Source organism: Ptiloglossa arizonensis, chromosome 9, assembly GCF_051014685.1.
Source record: "Ptiloglossa arizonensis isolate GNS036 chromosome 9, iyPtiAriz1_principal, whole genome shotgun sequence".
NCBI lineage: Eukaryota > Metazoa > Arthropoda > Insecta > Hymenoptera > Colletidae > Ptiloglossa > Ptiloglossa arizonensis.
The window spans coordinates 7,597,850-7,624,163 of record NC_135056.1 but is presented as its reverse complement, the minus strand read 5'-3'; the positions used below and the strand labels follow the sequence as shown (position 1 = coordinate 7,624,163).

At 29.2% G+C, this 26,314-nt stretch overlaps 6 protein-coding genes across 10 annotated transcripts in view; 2 read left to right on the top strand and 4 right to left on the bottom strand.

Moving 5' to 3' along the window:
* The window catches only part of LOC143151056 (uncharacterized), a 32,724-nt gene extending 26,688 nt beyond the window's left edge, over positions 1–6,036 (top strand). The window contains exons 2-3 of one of the 2 annotated variants that reach the window (XM_076319810.1): positions 2,245–2,572; positions 3,571–6,036. In XM_076319810.1, coding sequence (XP_076175925.1) covers positions 2,260–2,572; positions 3,571–3,899 — 642 coding nt within the window. In that variant the 5' untranslated portion in view covers positions 2,245–2,259 and the 3' untranslated portion in view covers positions 3,900–6,036. The remainder of the gene's footprint in view (positions 1–2,244; positions 2,573–3,570) is intronic. The other variant, XM_076319809.1, reaches the window with a different exon arrangement.
* A 2,302-nt stretch (positions 6,037–8,338) lies between these two features.
* On the bottom strand, positions 8,339–11,361 carry Golgin84 (golgin A5). The gene is made up of 8 exons (XM_076320360.1): positions 11,237–11,361; positions 10,795–11,034; positions 10,166–10,602; positions 9,643–10,093; positions 9,367–9,571; positions 9,056–9,295; positions 8,764–8,982; positions 8,339–8,612 (listed from the first exon to the last, which is right to left on the bottom strand). Exons 2-8 carry the CDS (start codon positions 10,938–10,940, stop codon positions 8,553–8,555), a joined length of 1,758 nt encoding a protein of 585 aa, XP_076176475.1. The 5' UTR covers positions 10,941–11,034; positions 11,237–11,361; the 3' UTR covers positions 8,339–8,552.
* Positions 11,362–12,243: 882 nt separating this feature from the next.
* Positions 12,244–14,019, bottom strand: Atpsynb (ATP synthase subunit b, mitochondrial). Its single transcript, XM_076320362.1, has 4 exons — positions 13,911–14,019; positions 13,364–13,522; positions 12,810–13,162; positions 12,244–12,630 (listed from the first exon to the last, which is right to left on the bottom strand). Exons 1-4 carry the CDS (start codon positions 13,936–13,938, stop codon positions 12,454–12,456), a joined length of 717 nt encoding a protein of 238 aa, XP_076176477.1. The 5' UTR covers positions 13,939–14,019; the 3' UTR covers positions 12,244–12,453.
* A 1,939-nt stretch (positions 14,020–15,958) lies between these two features.
* On the top strand, positions 15,959–17,854 carry LOC143151288 (delta(3,5)-Delta(2,4)-dienoyl-CoA isomerase, mitochondrial). 2 transcript variants are annotated; one of them, XM_076320278.1, is made up of 7 exons: positions 15,959–16,107; positions 16,287–16,440; positions 16,514–16,602; positions 16,677–16,804; positions 16,914–17,194; positions 17,308–17,434; positions 17,522–17,854. In XM_076320278.1, the coding sequence occupies exons 1-7, from the start codon at positions 16,056–16,058 to the stop codon at positions 17,618–17,620; spliced, it is 930 nt and encodes a 309-aa protein (XP_076176393.1). In that variant the 5' UTR covers positions 15,959–16,055; the 3' UTR covers positions 17,621–17,854. The 2 variants fall into 2 exon arrangements, with proteins under 2 accessions (XP_076176393.1, XP_076176394.1); XM_076320279.1 differs by having other exon boundaries at positions 15,989–16,107; positions 16,290–16,440.
* On the bottom strand, positions 16,381–19,398 carry LOC143151289 (dynein regulatory complex protein 8). 2 transcript variants are annotated; one of them, XM_076320281.1, is made up of 6 exons: positions 19,214–19,398; positions 18,512–18,752; positions 18,198–18,408; positions 17,882–18,083; positions 17,260–17,456; positions 16,381–17,121 (listed from the first exon to the last, which is right to left on the bottom strand). In XM_076320281.1, exons 1-4 carry the CDS (start codon positions 19,299–19,301, stop codon positions 17,961–17,963), a joined length of 663 nt encoding a protein of 220 aa, XP_076176396.1. In that variant the 5' UTR covers positions 19,302–19,398; the 3' UTR covers positions 16,381–17,121; positions 17,260–17,456; positions 17,882–17,960. The 2 variants fall into 2 exon arrangements, with proteins under 2 accessions (XP_076176396.1, XP_076176395.1); XM_076320280.1 differs by lacking the exon at positions 17,882–18,083 and having other exon boundaries at positions 16,387–17,121.
* Positions 19,399–19,598: 200 nt separating this feature from the next.
* Cpsf1 (cleavage and polyadenylation specificity factor subunit 1) lies at positions 19,599–26,213 on the bottom strand. Of its 2 annotated transcripts, XM_076320275.1 has the most exons (20): positions 25,982–26,213; positions 25,155–25,369; positions 24,755–25,062; positions 24,427–24,677; positions 24,140–24,321; positions 23,758–24,042; positions 23,520–23,693; positions 23,300–23,437; positions 23,072–23,221; positions 22,823–22,984; positions 22,514–22,749; positions 22,210–22,420; positions 21,968–22,134; positions 21,655–21,898; positions 21,341–21,526; positions 21,008–21,256; positions 20,594–20,923; positions 20,246–20,519; positions 20,026–20,155; positions 19,599–19,943 (listed from the first exon to the last, which is right to left on the bottom strand). In XM_076320275.1, the coding sequence occupies exons 1-20, from the start codon at positions 26,148–26,150 to the stop codon at positions 19,757–19,759; spliced, it is 4,248 nt and encodes a 1,415-aa protein (XP_076176390.1). In that variant the 5' UTR covers positions 26,151–26,213; the 3' UTR covers positions 19,599–19,756. The 2 variants fall into 2 exon arrangements, with proteins under 2 accessions (XP_076176390.1, XP_076176391.1); XM_076320276.1 differs by lacking the exons at positions 19,599–19,943; positions 20,026–20,155; positions 20,246–20,519 and having other exon boundaries at positions 20,768–20,943.
* Between the last annotated feature and the right edge of the window lie 101 nt (positions 26,214–26,314).

Sequence of the window (26,314 nt, the reverse complement as noted above, 5' to 3'; positions counted from 1 at the left end):
TGGTATCATTGCATTTCGCTGACAAGACAATTACCGCGATCGATAGACACTGATCCGTAGAATGCGAAGTCGGTTGCTCCAAACTTGAGTGTTTTACAAATGGTCGCGATGAATGTTCAAAAATCACGCTATTTTTGTCGAAGAGAGATACAAACGACCAAATGTGTACACAAAGGAGTATCATTTTTTGGAGAAAAATAAATTATAATTCATCTTCGAGAGAAAAGTATTTAAATATCGATGGAGTAAGGGAGAACGAGGTAGTAACACTTTGGAACGGGATTACGCAAAACCTATTGCATTCGTAACAAAAATTGTTGTGCAAACATGTTACTCAGTTATTTAACATTCTCGAGTGACAATAATTTCGCTGTACGTCGAGATACTGATAAAAAATAGTAAGCGGAGAAAATGTTACAACTGTTCCGAACGCTGGGTTCTTTAGTCTAATTTTAGAAAATCAAGGTATTTATTTAATTAAATTGTAAGAGTATATGAAAAAAAGGAAAGGTTAGTATTTTGGTGCATGGATGAAAAAGTGAAAAGAAAATAGAAAAAATTGTGATACTTTTTCTCCGTTATTAGGCCTTGCAATTATGACAAATATGTATATAAATCATTCTGGTCGGTGTATTCTTCGTGTGACCAATCATTACAGTTACAACATTGCACTCATTTCTCATTAAGTTTACTTTTATTACAGGATTCGTTTCACACCAGATAATAGTATTCTCTATCTTCTTTCTCTTTTCCTTTTGATTTTTGTATATTTTCGTTTCTTTTTTTTCGCATTTTTTTTTAATCTTTTCCTTTTCAAAGGAATCGGTGTATATAGTAGACATTCGCTTCTTTCAAAGTTGAATTCTGTACACGGATGTGTCTCTTCACTTTTTGTTACAAATTTTCCCACAGTTCTGTCAATTGCAGGTGAAATTTCCAGAATAATTTCAGTGCAAGCTCGGTGAATTCTATTTTCGGTACCATTTCCATTACGCGTTCTTGAACGAAACTTCGCAATAAAAAAACGTAATATTAACAGATGAAACAATTGAAGTGTCTAAAGAACTAGGCCGTTTCGTTAACCCTTGACCCTTTAACTCTGAACACTTCCAACGAATATGTCGCGTGCTACCTGATGCATGTCTCAGCGTTAAATACTTTTCGACATATGACACCAACTGTTTCTAAACTCGACTGTTCTTTCTGCCGGATGCACGCTCTGTTTATGTTATTTTAGTAAATTCAAAGATGTTTTCTCTTCGGTTAGAAACACTCTGGGAGCGTTGTGGAAAAATCGAATATAGGACACATAACCATTGATGGATCAAATTCTCATGTAGATCAAAATTTCGAATAACGAACAAAAGGTGAATAATAACATTCGGTCCGTTATTTGTTCAATGAAACCTACAATCTGGATTATCAAATGACATTACATTGCACGAATAAAAGTTTATCTGAATTCGATGGAATAAACGTAGGGAATAAAAAAAAATAGCACCTCGTAAAAAAAAATAGTTTCGTAATTGAAAATATTTGAATTGGATGTTAAAAGTACAAAAGACGAAAGACCTTTGGAATTTTCGGACGAAACTCGACCATAAAGAAAATTTTTGTACCAAATTATTATAGCGTGTCAAAAAAGCAATGAAAAAGGTCATTGCGTTCCTCGAAAACATAAATCTGTTAAACACGCTTTAACAAACGGAATAAGTCGTTAATAACCATAAACAGTTCGTACAATTTTTAACCCTAGTGTGTTTCTCGATTCTTGTTCATCCCATCGTGTTCTTACAATATATATTGGGTTGTTCGGAAAGTCATTTCGTTTTTTTTTTTTTTGTAAAAATGAAACACGATATTTTTAAAGTGAATAAACATTTTAATAAATTCAATATTCTCCATTTTGGAAAACGAAATGACTTTCCGAACAACCTGATAATATTTCTATGATTAAAGCTATTATAATATTACACCGTGAAGATAAAAACACGAGTTTCATACATTCGGGACATGTTTGCGCCCAAAGATATCGAATGTACAATCAAACGAAAGCACGCTTTGAATTTGAACACGTACCAAAAAAGAAAACGCACATCTTTTACGTACACGTTGCAATATCACTGGCAGTGCTCGATCGAGAAGCCGTGTGAACCCACCACCAGTGGTAGCGAAAGAATTGATAATCGATTACGTAGGAAATAAATTCACTAAGCGACTGACCAGTTTCTTTCTCATTTACAGATTGTTCATCGCGAAATGGCTCCGACCGTGTGCCTGTCGGAACTGCCAGTGATAAGAAAACCAACGATCCCGTGTTCGCGTCGACGACAAAGGGTTTCCAATGGGGTCGTCACGAAGCAACAGAGATTGGAATTGAGGAGGATGGAAATGAACTCGTCGCCACGCGAGGATGCGTCTTTAACACCGCCAGAAAGTCCACTATGGGAACCGGAGTGTCCCAACGACTCTTGCGCGCCAACCATCGTCAGTTCATCATCACCGAACGTTTCAGCTCGAGTCCCGACGGACGTGGAGGAACACTGGAGAGTGTTTTTGGCGCGGCGGAAAGGTGCGGTTTCCGTTAACATTGAAAAACAGGGAAATCAACGCGAGCAAACAAAACCAACTCGCGTTCGTTCGAACTGACCGAGCTGTTCGATTGGGCTGAACTTCTAAAAAAACACGCGGGACACACGTGGATGATATGTCTCCTCGTATTCGAAGCTTCGCGGGAATTCCAAGAATTTCTCCAAATACGCGTTCCGTTCTAGATCGATGTTTCGAATCACGCGATCTGTAACGCACGAGATCACTTACACTCCGACTTCGAAATATACTTATCACAATTGTGTGAATTAATCTTCACAATGATACCGAGATCATAAGCGTTCGTCTCTTAAATTATTTCAAATATTCGAAGTATAAATATCGAAAATATTCGATCGAGTAACCGTTAGAATTATAAATAAATATTCGTAATTGAATTCCATCGTAACGGAATCGATGGACGTCGCGAGTCGATGTCAGTTTGAATAAGGGATGGTAAGAAATTGGACGACTCGTTTGCGTTTAATGAATTAAAGGAAAATTTTTTAAAAATTGTAAAAGTGCTGTTTATTTGTTACAGCTGTTTCGCGCGTTCGTGACAAAATTGAACCAATAAACAGTCATCGAACTCGAGACGAGTACGAAACGATAGAACGTAAAGAATTAACAATCGTGGAATATTTTTTAAATGTATTTCGCTTCAATTGTTCGTAGCTGTGAATACTTTTAAATAAATGTTTGCTTTCTGCGTCTGTGGACGTGGACATTTTGATATTAGATTCATCGAAAACGAAAATTACGAAAAAATCGGGTCCAATTGCTGTCGAAATCGAGCGACGAAACAATTAACGAATAAATGGCACTGTCTCGTTAAAATTGGGACAAATGGCCCCTTTAGCGCAGACATATTCGCGCGGCTTTCAACATATTCGCGACAGTACCGAGAATTATTTCAAAGCCGGTGTACGACGCGGAAACAATCATCTGGAATAATTTCGATTTGTTCTCACGATGTTGCAGGTCTTCTGGACATAGTCGTGCGTACAATGGCCTTGGTGCGACGGAACAACATCCTTCAAGAAAAGGTGAACGCACTGAGCGCAGAGACCCGTGACTTCATCCACTCGGTGCTAAATAATCCCGAGAACAAGTGCGTGCAACAGAGATTGGATGCATCGGATTGCAAGGACGCGGACGTGTCTTCGTCGACGGAGAAAACCGTTTCGAGACCGTCCCTTCCGCCGACGCCAGATACCACGTATTCATCATCATCAAATGACGTCACATCCAGTTGCGGTAGCAGCGAACGCGATACCGAAGAGTCCTCGTTCGAAGACGACGAATCGTAAACGTTGAATTTGCGTATGTGCATAGAAAATGGGGAAGAGGTGATCCTTAAACGAGAACCGAAGGAATGAAAATAATGAGCAAGAAGTTTGAGGTCTCTTGATCGTTGAGAATTGGACGATGATACAATCGCTTCTTGATTACACGAAATAGAACGTATATTCCGCTTTAACGTTACTGAGTCGAAATTAAAGAAAGAAAAAGCGAAAAGATTTGACCAACGAAGGATAAAGTTACATTACTGTACGTTTAATACGTGGATGTTTCGTTTTCATGGTTCCGCGTAAATATCATTGAAATTATTATAACTGGATCAAGTGAATCTAATGGTTCGTTGGAAAACTTATAAACGTATTTTACGACTCGAGGATATAAGAACAAAGTCTGAATAAAGATGGGTCGAGAAACCAGTTCTTATTGGAGTATAGTCACTTCGAGTCAAAGCACAAATTATTGTATCAAGCAGGTTTAGAATTATCATAGAAATTTGAACAAATTCGAAGAAATTTTAAGAATAATTTTATCTGACCTACCGTTAACATAAAATGATATAAATATTTTTGTATTCTTTCACAGTTTATAACATCCGAGCAGTCTAAAATCTCTGTCTAAAATGTGTATGTATCATAGACCCATATTTATTAAGATTTTGTTTAGTTTTGAGATATAAAATTCTTGACTAACATTGAATTTTATAACTGTATAACAGTTAATAAGTCGATGAATCAATATTGGTTTTTTCGTGAACTTAATTTCATATATGTGTTTATTGAAAACTTCATCTGCATGTGAAACATTAAAAAATAAGGAATAGAACTTCAAGAAGAAGTTGTACAGAATTGTATGTAATGTATATTAGAGCAAACTTGAATTCATTGAAATTTTCAAGTTAGTTCTTTTTCACGAAAGTACATCAGTAGTTTGTAAGCCCTACATCGCTTAATTTTTAGGGAAAAAACTGTACAGAATTGGATTGTACTCTCTCGTATATTTAAAATAATAACTACAAAACATTTAACAATGATCTTCAAATTGAAGAACCATATGTATCAGTGAAGTAACTAGAAGATTATAAAAAATATCATTGCATCGAAAGAACGCAACTTGTAATATATTGCGGCATACTAAGTAGAATTGTCGCAATTAATTGATAACGTTAAGTATTCATATTTTGATTGTGTCGTCCATTGAAGGCAGAGTATTAGCGAAAAACGAATTTTCGACAAGGCGCAGAATTATATCATCAACTGACTCTCACGTCAGAATTTTCATCTAAAATTTATTAACTTGTGAGCCAATTTGAACTAAAACGCTCTGCAAATTCATGGCTGTGAAATTTTGTATTTGCGCGTGTAATTTTATCTCTTTTTCTCTCTCTTATTTGCGAAATAATAATTGCGCTTAATAACTAACATTCGCATAAATAAAAAATTGCGATCGTTTTGGATGAATGGCATTTTAAGACAATCGAACGTTTTCGATTAAACCAGGCCTGTCCAACACATGTTCCCGCGAATTAATTTTTGTAATCAAAAACTGTGGGATTATGTAAACTAAAGAAAATATATAAAAACAAATCACAGAATTAATTAATTTGTGGGGATTTTTTGCCATGATTCCTTTTCGAATCTGAAAGAAACAAATAAATTAAAATGCAGATGTGAAGTCGTGATACGAGTTTCATGTGTAATCTGAGGCCCTCGCGTGCATCGAATAGGGCATCTTCATAATCTAATGTAAAGTTCTTTTGCCAATAATAAAAGTCAAGAAAAACTTTTTTTAAATCCATTTGTTTTGGACATACAATATTATTTCTCTTACTGGCTGCAAAAAATGAATCTAAAGGCCACGATTTGGACGGGGCTGGATTGAACAAATAGACTTTAAGGAATTAATAATTACATTGCACAGAATTAATAATACAAGCTTTATAATTTGGTTAAACAAATTTTTCTAAATTGTCTTATGTATTTAAACAGTTTTGAAACAGTATGAAAAGATATTTACAGATGTATTGTATTATGTATAAAATTAACGCTCCTTTTAAATTTGTTTACAGATAAGGTTATATAAATAATAGTATAAATATAAAGATAGAAAAATGCTGTTTCAAAACTATCACAATTCAAATAAGAAATTCTACATTTCATCAACTTATTAATAAAACTAAGAAAAATAGTTTACAATACTCATTGACATTAATTTGTTGCAATCTGAAGGCATTAAGTATAACAATCAACATGTTAAATACCTTCAATTTTACAATTTATACGCAATTACTATATCTTTTGTAAATGCAGTACTTACAAATTATAAAAGTTACTGTACCTTTGAAAGAGGTTTGATATAAATATTTTTCAACTAATAAACCTCTATTTATCAATCATGGGTGATATATATTTCAATATAATTCATATAATTATCGAACTTAAAAGCAATGCTAATCCAGCATCTGTAAAGTAATTTGTGATTGTATGATAATCATATAGTATTTCAAGAATATAGTTTATAAATCTTGTACTGGACATACACATATATATGTGATAATAACTCCTTTTGACATGCATTCATTGTTTGTATTTTTCAAACTCGACATTTTCCTATATCAAAAGTCATCATTAGTTTTTTCATTGCAGTTATTAGTACTATTAACACACATTCTACTAGTCATGCAAAAAAACATTACATCATTCTATAATAAAAAATGCCAACTGATTGAAAACTTAACATAAGTAAAAAAGACTTGTAAAATTATTTTCAACATTTCCTATTTTAAAATAAGGACATTTTGTAGAAGAAATTTACAAATTATGTACTTGTTCATAAAGGCAAATATATTTAAACAAGAAGGTACTTTCTATTAGAAGATGATGTATCACTTTATTTTTAAGCATAGCAAAAACACTTAATTGTTAGAAAATGAATTGGTGCTTTTTAGTTCATTGCCGTTACTTATTCTGTTTAAACCGAAAAAATATTAGTCATCATTTCACTAAAGTAACTAATCATAAAACTTGTGCCTAAGGAGCATGTACATATATATATAGTATATACCAGTTACTAGAGCAATACACATAATTATAGATTACTCACTTAAGCATTATTTAAATTACTGCACATGACTAGAATAGCGAATGAAACTTCGTATAGTCTTACTAAAAAAGATTTAATAAATTTGACAGTCGTAACTTTGTAAAATAATATTAAAGTTTCGTAAATTTTGAATTTTTTTAACATTGCAGTAATTTCAAAATTCTTAATGGAGATGTGACAGTAAATTTTAAACCAATTATTCATTATATAAATACGAAGAATAAATTAAATTAAATTTTACTTTGTTACTGATAAAACATTCATATAAAATTTTTAAAGTAACTGATCCAAATCTTCATCTGCACGCCTCTGTTTTTTAACATATCAAATTAGGCCTTTTTTTTAACTATAGTATAACACCTAACAATAAGAATGAACCAAATCAAATACTAACAATCATAGTAAAAAATGTGAGAATGTTAGTACGATATATTGTAGTACATAATACAGTAGGTACATAAGTGTTTCTGCTTTTTGTAAAAATACATACAAAATTGACTTACCGTCGGCGCTAAATATTTTGGCCCCTTAAGACCATTTTCCCAACTGTGAGTAACATTAGATATTACCTCTTCTTTTATAGTATCACTACAAGCTTGCACATAAATTATACAATTGGGCAATATAAACGGGATTTACCTCTTAATGGTCATGAATGGGAAAATATTTAGCACTCACTATAAACATACATTAAATGATCTCTGCTCGTAAACAATTTTGGTAATAATTCTTTTAAAATTTTACAAGGGTAGAATCCTGTGATTACATTGGATTCCATAATATTACCAATATTAATTTATAGAAATTACCCTTTTGGATAAGCTTATTTAAAATTGTATGAATAAAAACATTACAGAAGTATGATTGTCATAAAAGAATAATAAACTTGTAAGTGTCTTACACTATACTTTATTGTTGTTTGTTTAGTACTTACTGCAATATCCTTATAAATCATTTACAATTGTTACAAAGTTTTATCATGACATAAAATATTAATCGCGCCATTAAATTTAAAAATGAAAGAGTGTTTATCTCAAAGTATTTAATACAAAAAATAATGAATGAATTATTTATTTATTTATTTATTTATTTATTTCCATAGAATAAATTTTACTAAATACATTATATTTATCACCTTTATAGTATTATACTTACTTTTCTATATAGTGGAAAAATAAATGATAATTTGAATAAATAAGAGTATCTTATTCATTATTAACAGCAAATGTACAGTTTTTGTACCATATTAATAATAATTTCATACAAAGAGATATACTAGATTAATTGAAATAAAACATATATCCCACAAATACTATTTGTAAAACTGAATTATACAGATGCATTCAAAAATATTAATTTATGTACCTAAAAACTTTTTAACATTTTATAATACACATAATAATTTAAAAAGTGTATTAAAGAGTCTTAAACATAATTAGAAATTATATAACAATATTCTATGTATATTATCTCACTATTATATTTACAAAAGCCTTTCTATTCATAATGAACATATACCATTTAATAGTTCTATTGTTTTCTTATATTGCAAATATTAAATATTAATGTGCTTCTGGTGATTGTGATAGAAGAACTACAACAACCCAAAATTGAAGTAATGCCTGAAAAAAATTGGTAAGAATATTAAAATTAAATTTCTTTCTTTTTTTAAATAGTTCTACTTAGGTTTAAATATTAAACAATATCTTTATTTAATATTTAGCTTTCATATTAGATTTAATTATACCTTGCTATAACTGTATTAACACTTACCATGTAAATCAATACTAAAATCCTTGCAAGCGGATATCTCCTTAAAAACAACCCTGTACGGATACTAATTGCGTCTAACGAAGAGTATGCTCTTTTCACCCTTCTAGTAACCCCAGTGTCAAATGGAGTTTCCATGAAAAATGTCGGTACTTGAGCTTTCGCATCGTCTGTATCATTTATATTATAGGAAACATTACATCGACTGTTTCGAAATTCATGCTGTAAAAGTAAGTGTAAACATCAATGGTTTCAAAACATTGATACTGTTTATCTCAAAAGCGCATTAACTTACTTCAATCTTCTCCAATTGTAATCTTAAAGCATTTCTCTCGGTCGTTAAATTTTCCAACGCTTGTTGCTTTGAAACTAATGTTTGCGTGAGAGATGCCAATCTCGACTCTATCTCGCTACTCGGTATCAATGTTGCAGATAATTGCATCTTAAGCTTAGCAATTTCAGATTCGTTCTTTTGTAATTGTGTAGTGTAGCCATTACGTTGACGAATTAATTCATCTTTCAACGATCTTACCTCCTAAAACAAAATTAGCATTCATTGATTTCGTTACATATAAGTAGAAATTACACAAATAATTATTAATATACTTCTAAATGTAATCTTGCATCCTCTTCTGCATCTAATCTTCTTCGTCTTTCTGTTGTAACGATTTCCTGAGTTTGTATATTTGTTTCCGCAGACTCCTGTCTCATTTTTTCTAACTTTACATCAGCATTCATTAATTCTTCGCGCACTATTCTCAATTGCTCAGAAATCTGTTGATTTTCTTCTCTAAGCGTGTCGCGTTCTTGTCTATCGTTTAATACAATCAAAATTGAAAAACAGTTAATGAAAATTTATATTTAATATATAACTAGATTTACCTTAATTGATTTAGTTCCATCATTGTTGTATCATCCATTCCTGTAGATTCATTGCATCTTAATTCTGTTATTAATTTTTCTTTTTCTTGTAATGTTTTTAGAGCTCTGGCTTTATGTTGTTCTAAATCGGATCTAGTGGAATTTAATTCTGATCTACTTCTTTCTAAAGCAGACTGTAATTCTACTACTTGTTTAGATAATTGCACTCTTTCTGTGTACAAAGATTGTAATTTTTCATTTAATACCACAATTTCTTTTTGGTGATCTGTTTCCTGTTTTCCAAGTAATTCATTCCTTTCCTCCAAATTCCTTTCTACTTCTTTTAAGTACTTTCTTATGTGTTTATTATGAGATGAATTTATTAATTTGTCTATTTCCAGAATTTCTTGCTTCTCCTCATACTCGTATTCTTGTTGCTGTGATTCAAATTGTCTCTCAATAATACTACAATCTGAAACAAAATAAAAACTGTATTGAAGTTCTAAATCAACATATGTAAAGTAAAACCAAAGTTTTTATTTACCATTATTTAATACAATCCCTAAAGTTTGATCGGCCTCTATTTCATTATTTAGTTTGTGCATTATTTCTTTCTTGTACAGATTTTCATTTCTTATATTCACATTATCATGATTAAGATCATCTGGAACTTCTACAGATGTATGCATAAGACTGGGACTTGAACGACCACTGTGAATAGATAATTCTGATACAGAATCCGTAGTATCCGTTGGATGCTCAACCATAAGAGATGAAGGTGTTGGTGGTGACATTGAGATTTCGGCTGTAGTTTTCTTCGGACTTGAGTTAGGTGTATTTAAAAAGGTAAAAAGCTCCTCATCTTTAGATGTAGCAGAATTTATTGTCAAAGAAGCCAGATTTAGTAGTACACGACCATGAAGAAATTGCTTTGGTGATCCTGAAGCAGATTTCAAAGTTGTTCCTTCTTGTGTGTCAAAACTGAAATATGTGACATATTTTTGTATTTTAATTAGCTAATTAATAGAAAGGATATGTAAGTCAAATAATTTATCATTTAATTTAATTTTCAAAAGGTAATAAATATTTTAATCATAACTTCAAGCAGCATTAATTAATCTGAATATTAAATCTAAAGAAACTTGAAATGTATAATAATTAGCTTTTTTTTACCATGATTCAGGAGGAATCCATGTAACTTCTGTCAATTGAGATTGTGGCACTTCATATTTATCTTTATTTAAAACTGCTGCCGTATTTTTATCTATTTTATTTAACAAATTTTCTGCCTTATCAGCGAGACCTGATAACCAGGCCATTTTCACAAAAAACTAAGGACAAACACTTGTTATAGATTTAGTGGCACTTAACAATTGACAAAATTCATGTGTTTTCAAATCACAGTAACTTAACCTAAAACAGAATAAATATCCATGACTATCATTTATAAAAATAATCATTTGTTAACGTTTAATAAAACTCCTCTAAATGCTATTCTATTCGAATATTGCAATAATCATTCATAATTTAGGCTTATAATAAAAAATATTGTGGTAGCAAATGATAGTAATTACTAATTTTTATTAAATAAATACAAAACTTTATATATATGTACATGGCATATTGTTATAAATGATATAACTAAAACTTTAAAAAATTGCCTTTAACGTTACTGATTTAATTTTTTATGTATATACGTAAAGCACTATACGATCATGAATTCAATACAATCGTATTATGATCAGTTATTATGACACATTTGAAACTGTACATAGAAAACCATACTAGATGTCCAATCTCACTTCAATTCATTTATGACCATCAGTTATGAGTGTAACGTGACTACAAAAACTTAATTTTAATAATTTTATTAGAAAAAATATTATGCGATTAATAGTAAAATGATGAGTCCACATACTAATTTTATTACAATCAAAAAACAAGCTGTGACATAAAAGTGGGAACAGAACTTGTAATGTAGCATGTAACTTTATACGAAATGTAAAAAATTGCAACCTTGTTCTCAAATTAAATTCAATGACTAATTAATATATATAAACACATACATGGTAAATTAATAACTATTGTCATTTGCTAGTTTAATTGAGATAAGTACAGTAAGATTTTTGTTTTACATTTGTAGAAAGCTTTGTAATAGAATTTCAGATATTTGCGAAATTATGTCACCATCTTTATCAAAATTCCAACAATCCATTTCCATTTCGGGAAATTTTCTCATAATTAATTTTACACACGTGAAAAAATGCAACCATTTTCCATCATTGACAGTATTATTTTCAATATGCATGATTATTGTCTGATACGGTAAAATTCGGGTAATTGAATACTACAAACTTCGGATACCAATTCGAAACTCGGGTACCCGACACATTTCTAATATCTGTTTAATACACCCCATCAAATACAATATATTTTATACAAAATAATTTTTTCTAAAATCGATAAATAATCTAAAGCACTTATTGACTCATTTTATACATATATGAAAGCGAGAAATTTGTTTTATACATTTATTAGCATTCATTTCCTTCTTTAGTTATCTTAACTGAAAAGTAAAGTATATACCATATTATACACTTAATATTTTTAATAAAATTTAGATAGTTTTAAAACATTATTTATTCTTAATTTTTGACGACATTTATTTATCATGAAATATTATAATTGTATAATGTATCGGTAAACAATAGTTTAATTGTAATAAATGGTAAATATATGCAATTTACGCAGTATATTTTTATTGCTCCTGACAAAGAACTAGTCCAGATTCAATAATAGTATTTCTATTTCGTCTAGTTCAAAAGTGACACTTTATCCCTTTACAGCAAGACCTTCAAGATCTTTAATACATTGCTGCAAAGTAGCTTTTTCTTGTTCTGGTGTAATTGCTTTTAGTACACTATTTATAATCCATTGTGCCATGTGTTTCTGAGCAATTCTGCGTTCTACAGTATCTATCTGGGCATGAAAATCAAGGCGTTTCTTAACCTATAAATAATATAAATATATTAATAACACACATTATTAACAGTATAAGTAGAAAAAATTCCAATAAATGTAGAATAACTTTTAATTTATGTTAAACGATTTGATGTCTATGTAGTAATTCCAAAATTTTAACATTTCTTTAAAAATATATATAATTAAAAAATAAACATAGATGTTACCTCATTATAAACTTGTAACATTCGTTCTCTGTAAACAGCTTCTAACTGCATTAAAATATTTTGTTTTTTAATCTCTATAATCATTTGTTGGGCTCCAGAACGCCATTTCTCTTTTTCCAGGTCCTTAATATTATTTTCAACATCTGTCAATTCTTGTTTTCTTCCATCAGTCAAAGCTGCATTGTAATCGTCACAGTGTTCATCTAAGAAGTTTGCTGTTTGGGCTCCAAATTTCTTCACAGCATAAATACAAATCATGATTAAAGAGATTGAATTATAAAATTCATGTTCCAAAACGTAATACTCCTTAGAGACTAAAAACGTTGACACTGTAGCTAGGAATACATATGGACCTAAACATAAAATATAAATAAGTATTATCTATAAAATTATGATTCCATTATTATAAACTAAATGTAATAACATTAAATTATTCTCCATATTTCTCTAACTCTTAAAGGTCAATAAGATTATGTAAATATGATCTTTTGACAAAGCTTATTAATATATTTAAATATAAAAAATTAATTAATAATTTTAAATTAGAGACATACCTGATACACCAGTTTTTGGATAGAAAAATGTAAACCAGTCTTCTGGAACAAATCCGTGCCTAACCGGCTCTGGATATATGGGCCGTTTACGACGTGGTATCTCAGATAATAATGGTACTGTAGTTTGAATTCCACGAATGGCTACTGAGGCTGCTTGAGCTTTGAAACAAATTTGAAAACTCTATAAGTATTTTAAGATGTTTAAAAAGGCCTTATAATAAATTTGATAGATTGATCAATGAACTGGCAATCATTGATTAATCATAGTCCAAATTTAATTATCCACAATCATATACAAATATTTTACTCTGTTTGAGTTAAATATACTGTATACACAAAAATTTCAGCATAAAAATTTATATATTAACGCTTTTTAAGTAAAATAATCGAAAAAGAGTACTGGATTATTACATAATGGCAGTAAAATAATCAACATGTTCTTGACAATGACAGTGACAATATATTATAAACAGCCTATTATTACTAATGTATGACATTCTTTTCAGTAAAATAATTGGAATTAATATTATTTATAATTCTAACTCACCATTACGAAATGCTAATCTCGACAACATTTTGTCCTCGTAAGACCTTACAGGTCGATCTTGTTAGAATGAAGGAGAGAACATGAAGTTGGCTACACAGGGTGGTTCGCTTTAAAATATTTAACAGATAATTGAATAATAGTTGGTGAAACGTAAGCTACTAGCAACCAACTTCATGTATAATATTAACATTTTTCAAGATATAAGAACGTTTACTTATGCACTTAATATAATATCATAATTTTGTCAAGTATTATAACTTATCTCATGAAACATAAAATTAGTAACTAAATAAAAAGTGTGGAAAATTGTTTGTTAGATTTTGATTTGGTGTGGTTAAAAGAATATCAATTTACGTATATAAAAAATAAAAACTGATTAATCCACACACCTATTGTTTTATTATGTTTTTTTAAAATAAATTTAGTAAAATATTTAAGAAAGAAAATTTTTTTAGTTTAATATTATTCAAATTGATTAATTATAATAGAACGATGCACTCGTTTCAAATGATTTTGTCCATAATGCTAAAGCTGCGCCTCAAAATTATCATCGAATATATAATAAAGTATACAAAAATATTTATAAAATTGGGAAATTGGGTTTAGGCCGACTTGTTCTTAAGTTGTTAAAAAAACTCCATTGTTCATTTAACTTAAAAATAGAATAATATTTTAGTAATAATAATTAATAACATTAACAACAATTTTTGGAAGGAATTTAAGGAAAGGTGTGTCACCGATTTTTTAATCATTTGTTACATTTTTTCATGTTCGACTCACATGCGTTAATCTGTTACTACATGCACTCGCATATAACATGGAGATATAGACACTGTAGATTGATGAATTCTGATCACACAAAACAATATTACTTCTATTTTTAAGTTTAACAGATAATATGCATAATTTGTACCGTTCATGTTTTAAACAAAATTTAATTATCATCTATAATAATAAAGTTATTGTTGCTCTATCACCAGAAAATAATATTAACAATACTTCACGTGATAACAATATTTAAAATAGGAACGGAATTTGGAAACTAGATAATAGTTTAATAATTAAACAGAAACATTTTATTTGACCATATAGCAGTGAAGAAATCCAAGTGTAGACAAAGAATAAAAAGGATCAAATTTGAAAGTGTTACTAGACTAAAATTATTACACTCCCACGATGAATTGCCAGTTTTCTACTTAACATATACTCTCATTTTTAGTGTACTTCCGGTTTTTCAAAAGTATTTATATTTATCAGTCAATAATTTTAGAATCATTAATTTTGATCAGACGTTGTTTAGATCCGTTCTCTTGCTTATTTGCTTCCTTCTTATATAGGATATGGTTCATTGATAAAAAACATAAGTGTAAGAGAAGAGTAAGAATGTAGTATATGTAGAAACAAAAGAAAATATAACATCAACAGTGTTATCACATATCAAGTAGTATAGCAATGTTTTCCAAAACACTAGAAAGTAAAGATAGTGTACAGTAAAATCCTTTAAAGTGAAGTACACACAAGTATTTAATAAACTTCTACAGTCATTTGTTTCAAAAACAGTAACTCATATGAAAAAATATTATTTTATATTTTCGATTCAGATTTGATGTGGAATCACCACTTCCTGCTTGTGTCACTAGTTACATGACATATATAAGCTGTATATATGAGTAAATACATTGTATTTTGTAGAATATTTTTGTAGTTTAATTACATACATATGTAACTTTTATAGTGTTATTCAAATTTCTTAAAAAAAAATTTGAAAAATTATACTTCGTGTAGTTATTGTTTAATATATGGAAACTTGTAATTTTTACAAGACTAAAAATTTCTTAGTAAGCAATATTGGTTAAATTCTAAGAATATAAGAAAATTTCACCAGTAATTTTATTTTACATAGCTTATAGAAAAATTAATGGCACTGTATTAAAACATGAATATTAACCTTTATAATAACAAAATAAGTCGGACTACGTAATCGGTTAACTCATTTTATCATTGTAAAATAAAAATGCGCAATCATATGATTTAAAATTGTATACTTAATTTATATATACTATTTATATACATAAAAAAAATTGAAAGTACAGAAATAGTAATTCTTAGTTTCATTCCTTACATTGTATTTTATTGTTAGTGACAATGGCTTTAAATGTTATTAGACGTCATTTGCTAACGAATATACTAAGGACACGTAAGAAACACTTGTACTTCTATATTTATCAAGTATTGTATCAATACATTTTATAAAAATCAATATTTAATTTTATATATATATATTGACTTTTATAGCTTAAAAGGATTTAATATTTTTTTAATTATTTTTAATTTAAATATTTCATATAAGGTTAATAAGAATGTTATTTTTCCCAGAAGTACAATATAATTGTAAAATGAATTATAGTAACGAACAACAAGTTTCTAAAAAATATAAAACTCTAACAGTATCTGTACCAAAAGAGTTTATTTATATGGTAAACATAAATAGACCACAAAAACTTAATGCTATGGATGATATGATGTGGATGTATGTATTTATATTAAATCATAATTAGTGTTACATATAAAAATTTGATATTGTTTGTTTAATGGTTGCACAGAGAGTTCAAGAATTGCTTTAATGAATTAGCAACGGAACCAGAATGTAGAGTCATAATTCTTTCAGGTGCTGGTAAAGCATTTTGTACAGGTATATCATTACTTTTATGAACATCCTCTTTAATAAAAATACAGCTTAAAAATAGTATACAATAAATTTCATAGGTATTGATGTCCAGGATGTTATGAAACTAGCATCAGAATTACAGAAACACGAAGACATTGCACGAAAATGTAAAGTTTTACAATTAAAGATAAAACAATATCAAGATAGTTTTAATGCCATAGAAAAGGTTACATATTAATTATAATTTTAATATTTTTAATTTAAAATTTACTTAAATTATATTTTAGTTCTGAATTAGTGTTGTAATCATTTCTTTTCATAAAATTGTCTGTTAGTGTCCAAAACCAGTGATTGCAGCTATACATGGTGCATGCATTGGAGCTGGTGTAGATATGACATCAGCAGCAGATATTCGATATTGTTCTTCAGATGCATGGTTTCAAATAAAAGAAGTCGCTCTGGGTATGGCTGCTGATGTGGGTACATTGCAGAGGTTTCCAAAAATTGTGGGATCTGACAGCTTAGTTAGAGAACTTATATATACTGCAAGAAAATTTTCAGCTTCTGAGGCATTACAACATGGTTTTGTTAGCCGTTTATTTGATGATCAAGAAAGGTAAAAAAGTTTCTTATATTTTATGTAAATAATATGTAATAGCAAATGTATCTGATTTTACTTACTTCCATTTTTGGAATATAAAAGTTAAAAGCATTTTCTATTCTATTCAGCCTATTGAAAGGATCAATGAAACTTGCAGAAGAGATAGCAAATAAAAGTCCAGTTGCAGTACAAGTTTCAAAATTAAATTTAATTTACTCAAGAGATCATTGTGTCCAAGAGGGTCTTGATCACATTGTAAGCACCAATATTACTCCACCTATAAATAATACTATGATATAAAATATATGGATATAAATACATTGCATTTACTTATATTAATAGGCTATACATAATCAGGCTATGCTTCAAAGTGAGGATTTTACAAATGCTGTTGTGTCACAAGCTGTTAAATCTGATCCACCAGTTTTTTCAAAATTATAGAATAGATTTATATATACAATAGAACCTCAGTAATTGTTGAAAAACGAGACTGAAAATTTTTGCTAAGTGTTGAGATTTATGCAATAGTGGAAGTTAAAATAATACAATGGAGCAGGTTCTCAGGCAATCATTAATGTGAAATTTATCACAGTATACTGTATATAAATTATATTTTTGTACATTATATTCAGTATCTTGTTTTTTGTAAAGATTATAATAAAGAAACGTTTTAAATATTTCTAAAAATATTTCAATACTAACAAATTTTCTTTACTAATTGTATTTCCTTCACTGAACAACATTATTGCGAATAATCACAAAATCATATCTTTCAATTAAATTAAGTCACTTCGTAGGTCAGAAGAAGGCTTTCCAATCTACGTCTTTTAGGCGTAGCTGCTAACATAGCAGCATCCATTTTGTCAATAATAGAATATACATTGATTTCGTTAGGTATTTTTACCTATAAACGGTATTTGAAAGTGTTCTACATGTTATTTGTATTAATGTTAATAATAGTCATTTTTGTAGCATAGTAGTAAGTTAGTCTATAAAAAAAAAGGAATATAATACATACAATTAGCAAATTAATGTAATGCTCGTAATTGATTCTTTTTGTTCGTGGATCACATGCAATGGCCATCATATTAGCCATTTCTTCTTCCGAAAATGGTTCTCCAATTTCCATCATTGTTTTTTCTAAAACATCGCGCATAATGTATCCTCTATTTTCAGGGTCTAATAATTGAAATGATTTTAATAAATCTTCTGGTTCAGCTGGTTTGAACCTAGATAAAAAATTTTAATTTAAATTTTAGTTAAAGCTAAGGAACAAAATGTATTGTTTATTATTTATTAATAAATTTGAAGTTTCAATTATAAATAACTAACTTGCGTTCATTTATAGCTTTGCACATATATTCAAGAAATCTCTGTAATGGTACACAATTATTTTGCACATCTTCCACTTCAACTTGTATTTCTTGTAATTCTGCTTCAGTAATGACACATCCTAATGCTCTAATAATAGTTCCTAAATCTCTAACATCTATTTCACCTTTTTTTGCATTATCGAACACATCAAATGCTTCACAAAGCCTTTTCTCTAGAGGTGTTGGTTCTATAGCAGACACTGTTTAAAAGAAAACGTAATTAAACATAAAATTGTAATAAATATTTTTGCAAAAAATAATTTAAAATGATAAAATATTTATAAAAATCAATATGTAATAGATAATTGTACGAATAAAAATAAAATATGTTTACTGTAATACTAGTATCACTTTAATACTTTATCCTGACCATATTATATTAGTTATTTCTAATTATTGTATATCTTACTGATTGTCTGTTTTACATTCATACATATTAATAAATCTGTAGAAATTACATTACATTCATGTTAACTGACTGGTTATATTTGATTTGTCATTGTTTGATCAATATAGTTTTAAAATAAAAATGTACGTATTTTGACATGTATATATATATATATATATGAAATTTAATTTTTCTATGTAATAATACAATTTTTTATTTAGAATATTAACAAAAATAGTTTGTAATATTTTATACGTTTACGTTAATACATACTACGTAGAGTTTCGCGTCTTATTGATTGTCTCATAAAATGACTCGATCTTAGCGTTTGAAGGGATTCACGTATTGGTATTGACTGCATCGTGTTATGAAATATATTTTAACTTATATCCTTTATAACGTAATGATCTCTATATACTTCAAAAAAAGTTAAAAATATTTCAGTTTTTAAAAAAGTTTATTTTTTAAATTAATGTTATATACGTTTCTGTGATAGAAAATAACTTGCGAATTTAACGAGTTATAGAATCGATAATAAAATTTTGATTTGTACAATATTCATTCTAATTGACATACATATATCTATATTGTTCATATTAATAAGTATTCACATTTCAGATTTTCACATTTGATGAAAAATAGTAAAACAATATAGCTATAATTAAATGTAAATTCAATGCAAATTACAAGCATGAAAAGTTATTTTTATTTAACATAGAAAAACTATTCTCTCGATAAAACATTTTGTTATTTAAGAAACAAAAGTATTTTTTTTTTAATATTCTTTGTTATGTGGAATGATGAAAAGGCACTATTTTAAAAATGAGCTGTTTGGCGATCTATCTCTGTAAGATCTTCTATTATTTCTTGTACACGCGTTCCAATTTTTTTAGCCACATCTATTTTTTCGTTGTTAGGTAAGTAGAGATAGCGCCAAACAAGGTCACCATCAATGATACCCCTTGCAGGATTTCCCTGAGTCCGAACATAGCTTTTGTAAGTACTGAAAAGAGAAAAATAATTAATTATAGAAATTATTTACAACTTCAATCCTAATGTATAATTATTTTGGGTAAGATATTTACCGATAAGCTTTCGGGTTTAATCCAGCAATGTGACAAATATGTGTTACCAAAACATTTTGTAACATAAGTAATCTTCGATATGTTTTTTCTGGTACAGGTAAAATGTAACCAAGATTTCCATCAAGAGATGCTAATACAAAATACAATTAATGTAATTTTACTTACATATTTAAGTAACTTTGCATTTCGTTTTTTTCACGATTTTTTAAATTCTGCTTACCGTACATGGTAACGTGTCTTTTGTCTGCTCCAGAAAAATGTTTTTTATCATTTGCAGGATCTGAAAGTCTACACTTTATACGGAAGAACGTGTTTATTTTCTGGCCCAAGTGAAAATCAGCCTTCCTAATTAACTTTTGTCCCCCAAGGCTTTCCCTTGATTCTGGTTGATACATAAATAAAGCTACATTACTTTCACCGTCGGCCACAAGAAATCCTAAATTAGTATTATCAATTAAGTATTCAATAGTATATACTTCCGCTGGTCTAAAATCCTAAAAAAATATACATATTTTCTTTTAATTTTTTTACATTAAGAATGCGCAGTTATAAGTGAACTTTTACTTACTCTACTGACAAGAGACAGAGTTCTATATTCTTCTTGAAATCTTAATAAACTAATTGATTTATATACATCAGCTATTAAAATTAAGCTTTTAATGCTTAACATTTGGTGAATGTAAATTTGAGTATCTATAAAAGCAACTCCAACAAGGTCATTATCCTTTAGTTGCCAAATATATATTTTTTGCCCAACTGCTGAGACTAAAAACCCTGATACTTGTGTAATAGCAGTTATTGGACCTTTCTGTTCTTTTGCATAAATCTGTTTAAATCTATTTTTTGTTAATGGTTGACCAGGTTCAGGTACAACTTCAATTATATCAAATATGAGTATCTGAAAAATAAGTTCAAGACCTAAATCGTAGGATTATTATAAATGTAGTATACTTAATACAATAAGTTTAAATGTAAGACTTACTCTTCCTCTGCTTGTAATATCTTCACCATAATTATAATTTGTTCCTACTACTATGTAACCCTTCAAACCAGATCGTGTTCCTTCATAAGCCAAAGAAACATTTTTTAAACAAGTGGCATGCTCCCACTGATCAAGTTCAATTTTAGTATTAGGAATAGTTTCCCACGAAACAGGCGAAAATAACACTATCGAAAATTGTTCCTGTGAAGGGTAAATAAATCTTTCTGATCGTTCTTCTTCTGTAAATTCCTAAAACAAGAAGGGCAGAAAATAATAATAATAAAAATGTTAGTATTACTTTAAAAATATTACTATTATTTTTTGAGTTCATACTTTATCTTCGCCATTAAATCTATAATAACTTTTAAGTGGTTCGGCTATACTCGTTATAACACAATAAGTTTTACTTTCAAGATGATATGTTACAAAATGCGGTGTACATCGCAGGGGTACTTTTCTGACGGGCCATGGAGCATCATACGATAAATGAGTTGGTAAAACACATATTCTTAACTCTTCCTAAAATTAAAATATAAAAGTGCATATTTAGGATTTAATTTAACTTAAATAATAATAATAATAACAACGATGACAACAATAATAATAATGAAAATAAAATTATGGTATCGACGTAAACATGATGATACCTTTCTGTTGAAATAGAGAAAACCTTGTGGACAATTTATATTATTAAATGGCGCAAAGGATGTTACAGGCCCATCAATACCCATTGGATGGGTGCGTAACTCACCACGTCCTGTAAGAAATATCCAATGCGGATAATCACTACAGATAAACACACCATTGTATCCAGCGATGTTACTGAAGTAACGCATCATGCAGTGTCGAGTTTCATTCATGGAAGGCATATCTTCGTCTTTTGGTGTTGGCCTATAAAATAAAATAGTAACTTACAACATATAAAAATTAAAAATATTACAATTTAAGAAAAAAATGTACCTTAGATGTCCTGGTATTATGCCATGATCTAATTTCTTAAATCTTAATTTTAAGTGACCCTTTGGATACCTATATGCTTGATAGATTTGAAGTTCAGAGTCTAATCTTACTAAAAGCATTGGTCTGTTTCCGTGATGACCCAATGCTACCATTAAAATTTCACGCACCTGTAACAACATACTTTCGTAGAAAATGTGTGCTTATTATTTTAGTTAATATTAATGTTATTTAATTTACAATACCTGCATTTCAGGATTAGGAATTTCGTTAACAGTAGCCGTTTGCAACGTTGTAGATTCCATACTGTCATGTAATACATATTGTCCATATCCAAAATTACGAATAAGGTAAGATAAGCGCAAATCAGGAAGTGAATAAATTTCTAGTGTTCCGCTATCTCTGTATACTAATAACCAATACGTTGGTTTTATCTCTTGTAAATGCTTTTGCCACCTATCAAAAATGTATAATCATTACATAATTGTATCCACTATTTCATAAAAGAGAAAGAAAACTTAGAATAGATTATAAATTTAAAAAAATTACCAAGGAGCTTTTTTTGATGCTCCTTCAGATACTTTAGTCTGTGATGGTGCAGGCATTTGAAAGGCTGGTGCATCACCATAAAGAAGATCATCTTCATTATCAATATTACTAACTATGGGTGGTTCTTCTATATTATGTTCTTCTTCAGATACTTCATCTTCTACATTTTCAGGTAATTGTGTCGTAAATATTCCACTAACGTCTCTATAAGCACAAAGTGCTTCTATTTGAGGACGCTAGAATTTAAATTACTAACATTTAAATTGGAAATAACAAATAACAAACATTTTAATAAAATTATTGGCTTACAAACAATAAATTAGCTGCTTGGGCGTGCAATTTTGCAGTTCCACGACCTTCTCTAAGAGTCAATAACATAACTTGGCCATCTTCAGAAAGTAGTGTTACATAAGGATCTGCACAACTTGCATGTACAATTGGGCATCCAAGATCAATAGGCATATGTTGTATCTATAATTGTAATACGTGAAGCTGTATCTAGGATTTTATATAAGTACACATGCAAGTAATTGTTTATCATATCAGTATTATATGTACTTGCTCAATTCCTTGTAGAAGACGTACACCCATTTGAGTAACTTGTACTATATATCTATTTGCACCAAGATTTCCAGCAAATACTGTACTCCCTTGTGTGCTAAATCCACTTTGATCCACTTCATTAATTTCTTGACCAGTTTGTAATATCTAAATGCATTATGATGTTAAATAATACATATTATACTTGAAAACAAAAATATTACACAGGTATAAAATTCATGATACCATTGTTGAATCTTCTTGACTTAAAATCAGAAAGGCATGAGATCCTTCTGCTTCAGGTCTTATTTGTTCATCAATATTTAAGGTACCAATGACTGTCCACATATCTTCGCATCCTGGTAATTCAAATGTTGTTACAACCTGTTTCATGATAAAATAATACTCTTATTAAATGAATATAAAAATAATCATACTGAAAAATATCAAGGTGTGAAACAAGTACCTGAGGTCGAATAGAACATTGAAGGACACAAAGTGCACCATTTTTACCATATCCAGAAGTTGTGACAAGTTCAACATCAGGGTCTTGACTGTGTGAAAATTCTTCAGATAAAAAAGCTGGTTCACCCATAGATATATTGCCACATGGTCCAATATTTAATAAACTATCACATACCTGCAAAGATTTAATTGAATAATGGAATAAATTTTTTTTATTCTATGTTTTTGTAGGTAAATACCTCAAATATGTATGATGTGATCTGTATGGAAGTATGTGTTTCACTTCCATACACTTCTAACTCTTCTGGATCTTTTATGTCTAATACATCAGATGCCATCCAATCTCCTATAAAATCTTGTTTTATTTTTTTTGCTGGAGTTTCTTCAGTTTCATCTTCTTCAATTGTTATTTCAGTTTCATATGTATTTTGCAAATTTTCTGACTCTTTTTCAATAAATCTTAATAAAAGTGAATTACCAAGACGTGACCCCAGAAAGAGGTAATTATCTTCACACATACACACCTACAAATTAAATTATATGTATATAAGTATAAATTATTTATTAATACATATTGTGTAAGTACAAATTACATACAATTTGTTTTTCAAATGTACTTACACATGACGTTAAAACACTTGCTGCAGCTTTGTCAAAGTGAAAACCTCTTACTGAACGCATGCTATCCGCAAATAAGGATAATACGTACAATTCTCCACTCTTTAAAGAAATCACTAAACGATCAGAAGATATAAATGCAACTTGAGAACCTTCTAAGCTTATTTTTACTCCCTCTTGTGGTTCTATAATTATAAATCATTTCAATTAATTGAAATATACTGATATTTGAGTAACATATAGGCTGTTTTTGGATAAAAAATACATAAAACACATTATTTAATACTAACTTAATGGAAAATTTGTACTGGTTTCTGCTAGGTTATTTAAGGAAACACCATAAGGCGGTATGCTTTGATTTAAGTAAATGAGAGAATTAACTGCCATAATTAAGGTCCCACCAAGGGGTTTTTTTACTGGCACTGCTTGATAGCAATCAAATGGTAAATTTGATACAGACCAAATTATAGGATGTACTCTCTGTTGAATATTTAATGATATTGCAACCATAGCACAAGTATCTTGTCTGACTGCAATACGTCTACAATTTTATATCATGTTAGTTATTTATTGAAAGATCTTATCAGAAAAAGTTAAATTGAGAAACATAAAACTTACCCTGAAAATGTTCTCACTGGTTCATATAATATTAATAATGTTGGTTCATAGTACCCATGTAAAAACTGTAAATCTATTATATTGTCCATTTTTTCCTCTAAACATTTTAATACTATCATATACGATGATAAAATAGGAGTTTTATTAGATGATGCTTTTGAATTATCTAATAAATCTCCATCATCAAGACTTGGATCTTTTTTAAAAGGCAATACAACTAATTTTCGACCATATATTAACATTACTGCACATCTTCCTTCAGGATCTACCCTAACAATAGGAATGTGATGATGATTTGTCCATCCATCCTAAATAAATAAATAATTATTTTTTATTATATTTCTTACGTATTTGTTTTACAAAAATGGAAATATTTAAAAGTATTTCACAGTTAACTTACCCTTATTTCTTCTTCTTCAAAATAATGTAATGATACTGTTCTGAGATCATGTGTATCTTGATCATATTCTACAACTGATAATTTTGCATCACGAAAACTTAACAAGAGAGAATCTCTTTGAGACCCAACAAGAGCTACAGCTTGCATTGACATTACATTGCCATGTAAAGTGTATTGAGATAAACATTCTAATTTCATTTTTGGCGGTCGTGATTCTGAAACAAAATAAATTGATCGATTTTACAATGTTCTGGAAATTATTTCTATTTATCTCTCTTGCTTAGGTACTTTTTAACATAATTCAGATCATTTACACTAAGTCTGTTTATGTAATAGTGATAAGAATTTCTTAAGAATATTTAATTTGTAGCAAGAAAAGAAAAATGCATTTCCATTCATCTAAAGTATATAAAATTTTAGTTTTACTTTTTATTATTTTGTGATCAAGAATTGCATTTTTGATCATCTAATAAAAGATGAAAATAATTATAACAAGGATAGTTGCTAGATAAAGAATATGTTAAGAAAATAAAATGTAATAAATGCCAAATCATATACATGTATGTAGAGTACATGTTCAATCTGTAAAAATAACATTTTTTATACACATTCTCAGAACATTGAATATTGTACATTACTACATTTATAAAATACATTGATTCCTTTGATCAAGAAAATGTTCAAATATATTCGAATCAAAATATAGGGCTCTACTTAACTTGTGCACTAAAGAGAAATCATTAGTGGTAAGGAACAGAATTGACTTAGATACTGACTGGTAAAGTTAAAGGTTTAATAAATTTTAAGTAACAGATAAATTAATGTACCTGTGTATTTTTCTCTTTTTGTTATATCCACGTCCGGTATCAAACAAAATACTCTGATGATATTTGCGCCGGCTACCACAAGACATTTTTCCGAACGATTAAAGAAATAACATGTAATCGCGTGTTCTACTCCCGTAGCGGGATGAGTACTTTTACATATTGAATACATTACGAATTGTAGTCCTAATCGTTATGAACTAAAATCATATTCCGTAAAGGTTAGTATATGTATATAGAAAATTTTGCACAATGTTGTCATTTGAAGTTCGTTATTTATACGCCGTCTAATGTAATATACCAATATAAAGATAAAAAATGTACTGTACTGATTCA